At 39.4% G+C, this 13383-nt stretch overlaps 1 protein-coding gene across 4 annotated transcripts in view; it reads left to right on the top strand.

Annotated features, from left to right (window-relative positions):
- LOC119835633 (nuclear hormone receptor FTZ-F1) overlaps positions 1 to 13383 on the top strand; it is a 74026-nt gene that overhangs the window by 48490 nt on the left and 12153 nt on the right. For 2 of the 4 annotated variants that reach the window (XM_038360582.1, XM_038360579.1), the window contains exons 1-2: positions 1968 to 2834; positions 11582 to 12204. In XM_038360582.1, the coding sequence (XP_038216510.1) occupies positions 2336 to 2834; positions 11582 to 12204 (1122 nt within the window). In that variant the 5' untranslated portion in view covers positions 1968 to 2335. Of the gene's footprint in view, positions 1 to 1966; positions 2835 to 11581; positions 12205 to 13383 lie in introns of those variants that run through there. The other 2 variants (XM_038360581.1, XM_038360580.1) reach the window with 2 other exon arrangements.

The following is a 13383-nucleotide window of genomic DNA, read 5'->3' as shown; positions in this document are numbered from 1 at the left end:
CTTCACAGAAATTCAGCTTGTTGGGACTTTATGTAACTTCACCCTCATTTTTTGGTCTAAATTGACCGGACTATAAATGCATAATTAATTTATTAAGTCCGCATGTGCACGTTTCCGTGTTATGTATTTGAACCGAGCGCGATAATACAATCGATGACGGCGCGTCTATTACACGGTTGCGGATTACGATAGTTACATCAGCGCACGTCACCGCACAGAGAAAGCGTGACGTCAGCCGCGCATGCGAAGAAAGCAAAGTTGCGCGTGAGACTCAAACCACTCTTGCTTTCGTAGGAGGTCGCGGCGTCTGCACGATAGCGAAATGACACACTTAGTGTGCCCACCGACACTGTCGCTTTTTCATCCGGTATTCAGGTCTTGATTATGAAATCGAAACTTATTGACTCATTACGTCGCAATGTACGCAATATGTGCTTTCCTCTGTAATGAGGGTGCTTTGTTGTGCGGTTAAGATGATTCTGTGTGACGACTTGAGTTTCTGCACGTTCGCAGCGGTTACCAAGCGCAAATTATGAGATCTGAGTTGGGTGTCGAAATATTTGATATTTTTATCAAATCAAAGTAGTGCATTTAAATGAAGACCCATTAATCAATAGATGATTGAGCAAAACGAGCAATAGGTCAATATTTAATCGCTTAGCCTAGAAACGTAACCTGACGTATGAAATAATGTGATATCTCCTACGCAACAAAGTTTGCAAGTTCAGCGTTCAATCAATGAAAGTGAATCGAGAGTATCTGGTATAGTAAATAATTCGCTTGGACGCGTCTCTATTCTGTCCACGTGTTGATCTATGTCTGCATGACATGTTTAGTGCATTAGGACAGGCTGGCTCGCGTTGCTCGGCACAAGGCTGTCACAGACAGTCACTCGTTCGTGACCCGTTGACTGATTTTAAGCAAATCCAGGTCAAGATCTTTAATTTATTTCGCTTTGATATTGAATGATTCTCGAACCGCAACTATTGTGAAGTTGTTTACACGCACAAAAGGAAAATAAATTGTAATTGAATGAGCTGAAATCGTTAACAAGCTTTGTAATTTGTAGATACTCGCATAGTTGATTGATTTTAAATGTAGCCAGTCTCGTTAATTCAAGGAATAAATTATGACATCAATTGTATTTAAAAAATGTATTTTGTAATTAAAATTACGTTTTTTTGACGTTTTGATGATGTAACTAAATTTATAAATTTAGTAAAATTTATTACAAGCAATATTTCAATGCGATTGTATTATTTGCGTCATATATTCGCTGCAAAAACGAACCGATAGAATATTTTAAAACGTGTAATTTTTTTGGATAAAGTTTAAACTAACTTATATAATAATTTGGCCTTTAAATAGTTACTGTGACAGTCATATGCTTTTAAAATATGTATTTTTTGAAATAACATTATTATTAATATCGGTAGTATTAAATAAGCAGTTATTAATTTTTTGATAATAGCATATTTTAATATATGTGGAACTCTTGCGCATAACCTATGCGCAAAAATATATGAAATAAAATATTTAATCTTAGAAGCGGAAAATAGTGCATTAGACAGGTATCGCCTCAGTTTTGTTGGTAGAATTGTTGAAATCTGTAAGCGTGTGATTGCTTTGGAGACCGCGCTGACGCTTCAACACGTTACGTAGAGCGAATGCTCTTTACACAAGCAATGCTGTGCGAACGTAAACATAAGCTCGTTGTTCGCGGCAACCCTGCCCTGCTGCGGCACTGTGCGCAACTGGGTCAGTGGGCCGCCCCCCGCTTCGTTTCTCGCCCGCGCGGTGGCGCAACCGCGCGAACGCGCACTAACATAGACCTGGATCGCGGGAAAGTGGGTCACCGACTCACTTTCACTTATTACATGGGCTCCTAATCGTTTTCCATTGTGCGAGCGGGCGGGGGCTCGCGGGTAGCGGCGGGGCGCGCATGCGGGAGGCGCCGGCACGCGCGCCGATGTCGCCGGCCGGCCGCCAGTCGATCGCGGGACGTCTCTTGAACGGCACGTGTGCCGCCGCGACACCAACACTTGTCGCGATCGTAAAAGCGCGCGCCGTCAACAAACTGTAACAACACTTTTCGTTGCGATCGTATACATGAGCACGGCGCTTGGCGCCCGAACTTATCTCCACCCAAATTTGTTTAGAACAAAATGTGCTGGATTTATGTGCCTCTTTCTATAGTGCTTGAACAGGTGCAGCCCGCCAGCGGCAGATAGTGTTGCGGTCAGACCGCCAGTGAACTCAGTGACTGTGTGAACGTTGTTTCGGTTGAACGCCGTCGTAGGGATTTGTAATAAGCAGCCGCTACGTGCGGCCGAGCATGACGATGGATCAGCAGACAGGCCTCATGTCCCTCAACATGTCCCCATTCGATCTAAGTCCGGGACCAGAAGGTTCGGGCTCGGGCAGTGGACCCTCGGGAGCCTCACAACAATACGTGCCGCAAGGCGCCGCATACCAATGCACATCAGACCCGCAGCCTTTTGCCTACGCTAATTTGGATGCTTCATATCTGTTCCCAACAGGTGCCGGAGGTGAGCCCGGGGCCTACTTACCCACAGCTGGTACTGTGTGTGATCAAACTGACACAAAAGATGTGATTGAAGAACTTTGTCCCGTATGCGGTGACAAAGTGAGTGGATACCACTATGGGCTGCTCACTTGTGAATCATGCAAAGGGTTCTTCAAAAGGACCGTGCAGAATAAAAAGGTGTACACATGCGTTGCTGAACGCGCGTGTCACATTGATAAAACACAGAGGAAACGATGTCCCTTCTGCCGTTTCCAAAAATGTCTGGACGTCGGAATGAAATTAGAAGGTGAGTGAATATTTCTTATTTTCTTTAGCTCTAGCAGAATTGTCTACAAATTTAGAAGAAAATATTTATCCATACATGATTTCTGTAAGCCAGTTCAAGTATCCTTTCCACGAACTAACAGTTTCTAAGTAATATATGTTTGATGACATCGATCATCAATTTGGAGAAGATTTCAGCAACGTCTTCATTCTCATGTACAATCTTACCACGAATAAACAGAAATTGATGACTGATTCGTTGTGTGTCGAGGCAGCTCATATGCGACCTTCACCTACTTTTCAACACAGGTTTTGTCACAATCTACTTGAATCTTATCTAGAGTTAGATAAAAATATTTGAAAGCAAGTAGAGGCGTAGAAATACAAATAGTTTCATTGCCTAAATTAATACCAAACAAGCAAAGTAATAAGACTAAGTTGCATAAACTATCTGACTCATTACAAGTTCTGTCTTAACTTAAAGGTTGCTCAAAACAATTTGGCAATAAGTCAACGCCTGTCTAGTATTGCAAAAAGTTACCTAATAAGATCGTTGAAATAAGAATTATATTTTTTCATCAGTGCAAACACTTATTCAGCTTTCATTTACTTTTATTATAGCACGGTAACCAAATTGGGAGAGTTAACTTCGTGTCGTCGGCGAAATCTAGGTTACAATAACTGATAATTAAAAGGAAGTTGTAATTAATTTTTAATTAATTATCAAACGTAGAAATATAACTGTATTTTGAGTTATCTAACTCGTTTCACCAGAGCCATGTCGAACCGTTTCTGGGGTTGTTTTATCAACAAATTTCTCAATACTTTCGTCCTAATTCACATTAAACAATTCTGAATTAACAAATGTTGAAATGACTGGCAATTTCTTTGCATTTTGCGTAATTTCGGTCAATTTAAATATGGGAACACCAAATTTGTTGTAATTTATTTGTAGTGTAGTGGTACAACAATTTGAACATTGGATCTGCTGTGTCATTTTTGTCTTCTTTGCCTCCTTGCCCATAATAAAAAAAAAATTGCAAATTATCGTATTTTTTCTTATCTTCCTCTTCGAAATAAGTTTTGTTGAGTATTTGACATATCTTTATTATGAATACTACTTGCTGACAACTTTATTTACATAGCCTAGACAAATGCTTACCAATCATTCGAATGACTTTATGTTACTCGAATTGGTGCATGCCATGTATTAATTACCCTTTTCTCGTTAATATTAACTCCTTTGTCTTACACTTAAACAGTCACACGTTCATCATATTGCCTCACAGCAAGTAAACATCTAGAGATGTGATATTTATTTTGTATGTGTAATTGTAACGAGTTGGTTAAATATTAATATGAACCATTTTTAACTCTCTTCATTTTCGGTGCTTATGACACCGTATTGTATCGAAATTCAATTAGAAATGCCATTTCCTTCAGTTCTTACATGACGTTCACCTGATGTTTCGTGTTTTATTATTGGAGTCTGTTTTGTATTATTCCATACTGTTTTATATTATACCGTCAAAAATTACTGAAGTCTTCAAATCACTACTAGGTTTCTGTGATTTTATGCCGTTTTAATAATCATAGTTAACCGTTAAGGTAATGTTTAGTGTGTAGCTAGGTGATCGAATGGGGCGGAGTTTGAAGCGCAGATCATTCTAAATTTAAAACGCGCACGGCCGCATAGCGCCCTGACCTACTTGCAAGCGGGGCCGCGATGCGGCGCGCGCGCTGCCTGTTGTGTGTTTATGTACGCAACATAAGGTTGCGAGTGTGTGCGTGAGCCACTCGCCATTGCGCGTTTCGCCAGATGCTGGGATGTTTGCAACATCTATTACTTACATTGAAATGTGTATAATACATAATATTATACACGGCTACAAATTAATCTTCAAAATGTTCGCTTGTTGTACGAGATTAAACTATTCGACTTGTGTAAAATTTAAAATATAGATTTGTTTTGTCAAGTTTTCGCATAGCAAGCATCAGTAATTCCTACTTTCATGTACATATATATATATATTAGTCATCTTATTTTTGGATGTTTTTGAACTGATTTTTCATACTTTCAAATTTAAGAATAATCACATCACATGATGTCGATCAGGATCCACTATCCCTAAAGTTCCTTTCATAGTTTATTTATTTGCTCTTCCTACCTTTAACAGGTTTATTTAGCTGCAAATTCTTCTGTCTTCCAATTTTAAATATGTCATTGAATCATCGACACTTAAATGTATACGATTTTGTGAAATGTAATAAATACATATATAAATTTTATTGAATCGTTAATCGCCTTTGTGGATTCACTTCTCACGCTCATGTATATAAAACAGTATCCCTTTTGAAATAACGACTTATTTATTCCCCATTTATTCAAAAATTCTTCTCGTCATATAATAGCTACATTTGAATAATATTGCTTGCAGAATTTGGGAACTTTCAACTATCACTTGTCAATCTCATGCAGTCGTCGCTACCTGGTGTTTTATCAGTTTGCGTCTGTACTTTGATGTGTTGTTTTACGAGGATTTTCAAATTATAAAAGTACTAGCTGCGCCCCGCGGTTTCACCCGCGCATGTCCGCATCCTGTAGGAATATCGGGATAAAAAGTGGCCTATATGTTATTCCAGTTGTCCAGCTGTCTACGTACCGAATTTCATTGCTATCCGTTCAGTAGGTTTTGCGGGAAAGAGTAACAAACATACATTCTTAAAAAAATTTCATTTATAATATTAGTAGGAGTAGGATAGGATACATCAAAGTTTTCATTTGGACGTGCACTACTATAGAAACATGTGTGAGATGACACAATTCTCACAAATCGGTTGCTGACCCGAATAGCGGCTGTTGCGAGAGGTTCGCACCGCCCGCTCGACCTGCAACCGAGCCTTGTGTAATGCCATTACTGACGTCGTATCCTAAACTTTATAAGCACCGTTTGTTTATTATAAATGACTTTGACTCCACCAGAGACTTAACTATTACTAAGTATTTATTATCGCGCAATACATGTAATGCAAATATTTTATTGGTCTGCTAAAAACAGATTTAAAAGGCAAGTTGAAATAATGATTTATCCACTTTAGATTAGATTAAATACTGCATCGAAGGTGTCAAATGTGAATTGAAACCAATAATAAAGCTCAGTGTTGAAACCCACCTGCGACATTATGACATGAACGCTAATTAAAAAACGAGAACGTTCATGAAACGAGGGTAGTTGTTATGAGTTGGGTACGCTCAAGCGACTGTATCGTACATTTCGACACAATCGGCCGTTCAGTGGGGTGCGCTGCGCAAGCGCCATTTCACAAGACGCCTCGCTCGACCTGTCGCAATGGACTACCCAAATGTGACCTGAACACGTATCATGTTGCAGCTTCAAGACTACGCGTATTGAATTAGCTTAACATTGTCTAATTATTACTACACAATGTCTATTACGTACTTTCAATATTTATATTGGAGCGATCATATTAGTGAAATCTCAGCAGGTGACCTTCATTGTAGACGCTTTGTATGAACAATATAATGAAATTTTAAAATTGACAAATTTTAACGTAAACGTTTTTTTAAAATTCTACCATAATTTATGTGTTTGATGTACCTACATCTAATTATGAACATTTATAGAGGACGCTCATGTTCCCCTACGTGACCACATAAGCGCATCGGCGGACGGAGATGGTCAAATAATGATTGTTACATGGTTTGCCGAGCGTTGTGTTCACACCACCTTACGTAACAACGTAACAACGTTGCTACGCCACGCTTGTTTCGAGCGACAGTTAAAATGTAATCAGTATTCAGACTGATGCTCTATTCAATGTTTGGCTTTGTAGTTCTCGATATTTAATTACGTAATTTTATTAGTATGAGCACGAAATAAAATATACAGAATCTCGATGATTCTTACGGTATGAACGGCGTGTTCTTGTATGATTGTTCAAGGGCCAATTAGAATCTGACAAGACATTTGGCTTTACCATAAGGGATTATTGAGAGACATGATTCATTGAAGGAGTGAATAGGTGTAAATACTAAACGTATTGCGAGTTGCGCGGGGGTCAGGCGCTCGCGACAGATGTTAGATCACAATAAAAACGCGCGCGCCAGCCGACTATTTCGGCGCGCTGCCTTGACCTGAATCGAACGTTTCGACAGAACGGCCTCGTACACCGGGCCTTTCTATTTTTTAGGTATTACCTGTCTTGTTATTACAGAAGTTGCAGGGGGCGGTTGACGCCATCTTTGAAGAATAAGTAATTTTTGAAAGGGTTATTTCATCATATGTGTATGAATAAAGTCATATAGGTATGACTTTGTTTTTCTGTCGTACTGTGTTGTTTGTGTAAAATCGTGTGTTTGAGAACATATAATTTTCATATACAAAATTCTCCTTTATGTAATATAATAGACAATTTATTGGGTATCTTGGACTCGAAACATAAATTTGCGCATAGCGGTCGGTCACTTTTAGGGATATCTTATTAGAAATAACAGCGCTTTTGCGCTATAAGTTTCAATAAGTATTCGTTTACTTAGACATACTGATAATCTTATAAGCGACATCTTCAGATGAGTAGAGGAGATCTTGACACAGTTGTGTAGACCAGTGCGGGTGGTGATTTATCTCGGTTGTCTTGTGTAACGATCACACCAGTGCTATCTAGGCGCGATATAGCGCGCGGGCGTTCGGTGGTATTCGGTTCGCCTCGGAGTCGGTCGTGGATGACGAGGCGAGGAGGCGGGGGGCGCTGCCAGCCTTGACCAAGTTTCACCGACTCGTCGGTACAAGGAGCGTTCCCCACCTCTTCCCGTCCTTTCGGAACACACAATTTTTTATCTCGTTGACACGATTACTTCATTTGACGACCCTGATGCGCGCTCCAAGGTCGTATCTTCGTTTCAAATAGCTGTAATCGTTTGGAATCTCGTGATGTTGGATAGTCTCCGTCGCTAAGGTCGCTACAGTTAGATATATTGTTGCGTATCGCTAAGGTAGACCTTGACCCATCTTAGTCAAGTAGGCCATATCTTAGCCGCAAATAGCTCTAGAATGCGAGGTGAACATACACTCGTATGTAGCTATTTTTGCACGCCGGCTGTTTGTCACAGAGTTGTGTGTTTTTGATTTGTAAAAATGACCTTGACCTTGATCTACTTACGTCGTGTAATAAGTGCCTGACCTCGTTTCCAACATTATCAGCTACTATCGCGTGCTCATTACAATAACGATACATAATAAAATGCATTAGAACTTAGAAGATATCCACTGCTCCCATTTAGGTCCATAACTAAACAATGCTCAAGTTTCCAAACCGAATCATGCAACGAGGTAATTCTTTCCAACAAGAATTAAATGAAGTAACTATTATAATTTATGTTGCTGTACCTGTCTGCGAATAATTATGTATTTTTTGCTATTATTTTAATATAATCGGTGCACAGATACCAAGACGAGAATGAAATGAGTGTAATACTCGTATAAATATAGGTAGTGAATGGAAACCGCAAATGTGCTGGTGACATTAGTCATGATAAAGTAAATTAGTCGTGCTTCACGTAATATCCGGCTAAAAAGAATAGCTTCATGGAAAATAATTGAAAGTGTTGTCGTGTGAAATTGTGTAAAGATAACATAAACACATATGTAAAAGGAATACAAAGCATTGTGATGTTATATTACGATCAGTAAATAGAATAGTTAAAAATTCTTTCAAGCCCAACACGAAATTTAAATAAGTGCTGTGGACCGTAATAGGGCATAGTAGATATATCATAGCGCCGTGACATGACACAAAAGAACTCCACAGAGTCACGAAAGGTATGACATTTACTGGTGTATTATGACGTAATCTAGTTTCGCTTATTCCGATCTCTCTACGAATACAAACACTCTAGTTTTCAACATTAAAGCCTATGCTGTCATTAAATTGTATTGAAATTATGATTGTTAAAAGAAAAATAGATCTAGGTTACGTACACCAATTGTTTATGTTAGCGTAATAAATTTCATTTTATCTTTTGGTATTATGTCATAATTCTTTCAAAGGCATTATGTGTGCATGTTTGAGAAGGAACTGGTTTCTCTATCATAAGTCCTAGTTAAGAAACGAGTACAGCAGATAATTTGCAACGTGAATTGAGGCAATAAATGGAATTTATGTCACAATTATTCAACTGCTTTTAATTGCTTTTATATGATAATAAAAGTTAATGCGATATGAAAAATTCACCGAAATGAAGTTTTAAAGAATCATAAAGTTATCATAAATAAGTTATTCAAATTTTTAACAATAAGGCTGTTACAGCTGATAGTCGTTATATATTGTGATTACTTATTAGTTTATTTTATACAGTTTGAACCAAATTTTCTTTTGCTGCCACTGTGAATTAACTATAGAATAATTATTTCGTAAAGCTAAAAGCACATAAGAGATCATCAATAATGAAATATCGATTCTTGCACTAGATCAAACCCTAACACTATAGATATAGATGTTATCAAAACTATTAAAACTTTTGACTATAAACTATTCAGTGATAGTAAGTAGATGTATTTTTACGTACTGATGAACGAAGGAAAAGTCAAAAACCCGTTTAATCAAATTGTGTCAAGGGACGGCCACATAAACCAGTTTTTATGAAATGAGAAGAGGATTCTATCGACGTACCGCATTAATAAGTTTGCTCTTATACTTGTTGTTTTATGCTAAAATGAATGGACGAATTGTTTTTTATTGATATAATATACCATCTTCCTTTTTTCCACAACCTGACTACTTAATCATGTTAGTAATTAATAGCTGTGTTGTATGATATAATCACCAACATCTTAAGTTACGTTAAAAAAATGTAATAACTATTAAAATTTTAGATAGAAAAGTTTCAAACTCTGTAGCGAGTTCTGCGATTGTAGGTACATAAATTCTTTCATGAAACAGACTGCAATACGAAACTGGTGGAATTGCACACAACAACGCTCAAATCCGTTACGCTAGGCGTCTCTTTTGGATCCTTTGCGGTGCCCTATAACTTTGTCCTTCTCGCACAGAGGCGCGATGGCTACAATAAAAACTGGTTGTTATTTTTAACTCGTGGGTTGGGCGAGTCGGCAACTGACTGAAAGCTCCCTTCCGTTCCAGGTTCAGACTTATTTATTTACAGTTTGTAACAGTTTCGATAACCAGTCTGCGAGTTGCGAGATCTGTCTTGAACGTTCAAAAAAGTTTGTGATTTGGAGGAGTGAAAGATCGGAACGACGTATCTGCATATCGTGACTTTGATTTTTCTTTCTTTCCTTGACATTTATCTTACACTGACTGACTTTGTTGAATTATATGCGCCTAAGATATATGTATTCTTAAGGTGATAATGTGAACTTGTTAGTGCTATTTTGCTGAGAACTAAAGTTTTTGCTCTAAGGGAAAAGCGTCGTTAAACACAACTATTCAAAAGTAAGGCGAGAAGTCGTCAAACCTCAACAATGCAATTTTTGTCCCAACGCAAGCTCGAGTGCACTGCATATCCGGGAAATGCGACGATGTCGAGGGTATTAATTTCGAACAGATGCTCGTTTATTCAATGTATATACGTATTTATATATACATATATACAGAAGGAATATTTGTTCTCATTCTAGAGGCACCATTTTAGATTTTACCTCTCAAAGAATCGGAACGGACATAAATTGCTGATATCGTGAGAAGCGGCTGCTTGATATTTGGAATATTGCCAAAATAATAAAGAGCAGTAGACTGCGTGCATTACGGGGCCGCTGTCCTAATTTTCAAGAATGTTATTAAAATTTAATCGAATTGCAGTCTAATACCAATGAGCGACGCTTTACAATTCATATATATTTTAAGTTGACGAAGATTCATTTTACTTACAGCCGCTATTAGGCGAAGGAATTCTTATCTGAGCGGCACTGATAAGAAATCGTACCGAATATGCGTATAATTTTATATATGGGTTTACGAATAGAGTAAACAACATGATGTTAAAATGTTGAACATTTTAAACTCTATCTTATAGTCAATCATATAATAATGTTCCTTTTAGATTTTACCAAATATAATCGCCAATGTGGGTTAACATATAATAAGATGTAATTCCTTGTTAATTTTTATCAATTAGTCAATATCATATAACAGTCTTGTGGGATGCAAAGCTGATTTAGTCTAATGCAATTGCGTTCAACGTGTTCTGATGAATTAAGCTTATAAATTTCGTATTATAATATAAAAGTATGCGTGTAATAATTTTAAACCAAATACATAATATAATTGTTAAAATTCTTAAGTACTTGATAGCATCTATACAGTTTTCATTGCGAGAAGTAAAACTTATTTTAGATGCATTAAGTCTTCCGTGGCAACGCTAGTGTACAACGCAATCCAACTCTTGCCGAGTGTACATTGCATATAATTATCTAATCTCCTAATATTAAAGCCCAAAGGCTCTGATTGAAGCGTAAGCGTAGCATGATGAATGCTACATTCCTGGAAATATTGACATCGCAAACAGATTTTACGCTGCGTATATTTAAAATAACATAAGATAATTTAATACTATTTGACTGCATGACAGAAATCATGTATGGCTTTTTTTTTCACACAAGTAATAATTAAGATAATTACTGAACTATAAAGTCCCTTCTTGATCTACAACTTGCTAGACCATTAAGTATTTTAATTTGATTTGTTTAGAGACTTTGAAAGTATTTAATGATTTCCTTTTTTTTTTTACAGCCGTGCGAGCAGACCGCATGCGAGGTGGTCGCAACAAATTCGGCCCAATGTACAAACGCGATCGCGCCCGCAAATTACAAATGATGAGGCAAAGACAGATTGCCGTGCAGACACTTCGCGGTTCGCTCGGAGACAGCGGGCTAGTTCTGGGATTCAGCTCGCCATATGCCTCGGTGCCTGTGAAGCAGGAGATTCAAATACCACAAGTGTCATCGCTGACGTCTTCACCGGAGTCATCCCCTGGGCCGGCGCTGTTGGCCACCCAGCCGCAGCCCCCTCAGCCGCCGCCGCCGCCGTCGCACGACAAATGGGAAACCCACTCGCCGCACTCGGCCTCACCGGACGCCTTCGCCTTTGACACACAAGCCACCGCAGCCGCGACCCCATCCAGCACCGCTGAAGCCACAAGCACAGAAACTCTCCGAGTCTCACCCATGATCCGGGAATTCGTCCAGACCATTGACGACCGAGAATGGCAGAATTCCCTCTTTGGCCTTCTGCAGAGTCAAACTTACAACCAGTGCGAAGTCGATCTCTTCGAGCTAATGTGCAAAGTTCTCGACCAAAATCTGTTCTCGCAAGTCGACTGGGCGAGGAACACCGTGTTCTTTAAGTATTTAAAGGTGAATTTCAGATAAGTATAAGTATCCCATCCCGAATCCCGTCAACCCCCCCTCCTGGTGTACACCTATCTTTGCGAATTTTGTGATGCTGTTGCGATTTGTTTTGTTTAAGCTATGCGAAAGTTGTTTCTTATTGTGTGTATGTAAAGGAAGGGATCTGGCCGTGTAAATAAAAGCGCGTGTGACGCATAGAGCGGTGCGGTGCCGTTCGCAATCGATACCCCTCCGCCCGCCGCGCCTCACCAACTGGGTCAAGTTCCCACGACAAGCATGCCGCCAATCGTAGCCGTTGCGTTACGATTCCACATTAGCCTCCCTAATTACATTACACCCTGAAATTATATAATAATAAAAATATCAATCTCACAATCCATTTCCGAGTGGCCACTTACCGACTAAATGCAATTGTTTCCGGCGATGCTTAAACATTTATATTTCAAAGAGTCTAACAACGTTCATGAATACAAATGATTGTGCGTCTAGTGATCAATTATGCTCGTACCGGAGTTCAATCAATCAGGAGAAGCCAACGGAGAAGCGAGCAAAGCGGTAGCGGTCGCGTTCCGTGGTCGCCGTACGCTTACGCAAGACCCGTAGCCGGTCACGTGGCCGGGCGACGTTGCCGCTCCGACCCTCATCTCTTCTCGCTCCCACAGATGGCCTCAACTCCGCAACTAGCAATTTTCATTTGTGCTAAATGACGCGGCTTGTTTACGACCCATTCTCAGAATTAGGACGACGGCGTACGTACATGAATCTCGCCTGCGTTTACACATGTTTACGGAAATGGGCTATGTTCTGTAATCTTTTCCCGCGAGCTGTCGCATAAGCATTAGAAATGACTGACCGCACCGTAGGTAGTGTTTTAAACGCGATATGTATGCACGTAAATAAAAGGACGAGTAGAGCGGGGAGCGCGCGAGATCGATGTTGATGACCTATGCTTTCTCCAGACGGATGTGATGTAACGGTATGGAGTGCGGTGCGGCAACGTTGCACTTTCGTCGGCGCACTTGACACAGTGCCCGTGGCCGAGTTGCCGCGAGAAAGCACTTTTTACTGCGCGCGTAACCACTGGTAACCGAGACGTAACTAGTTATGCGGCCTTTCGTTGCTTTCTCTTACGTAACGTTTAACGAGTCACGATTAGTTTAGACGCATACCGCAATGAGTTCGAAC

The sequence above is a fragment of the Zerene cesonia genome, chromosome Z, assembly GCF_012273895.1.
Source record: "Zerene cesonia ecotype Mississippi chromosome Z, Zerene_cesonia_1.1, whole genome shotgun sequence".
Lineage (NCBI taxonomy): Eukaryota > Metazoa > Arthropoda > Insecta > Lepidoptera > Pieridae > Zerene > Zerene cesonia.
The sequence above is the reverse complement of the archived record's forward strand: the minus strand, read 5'-3'. Positions and strand labels throughout refer to the sequence as shown.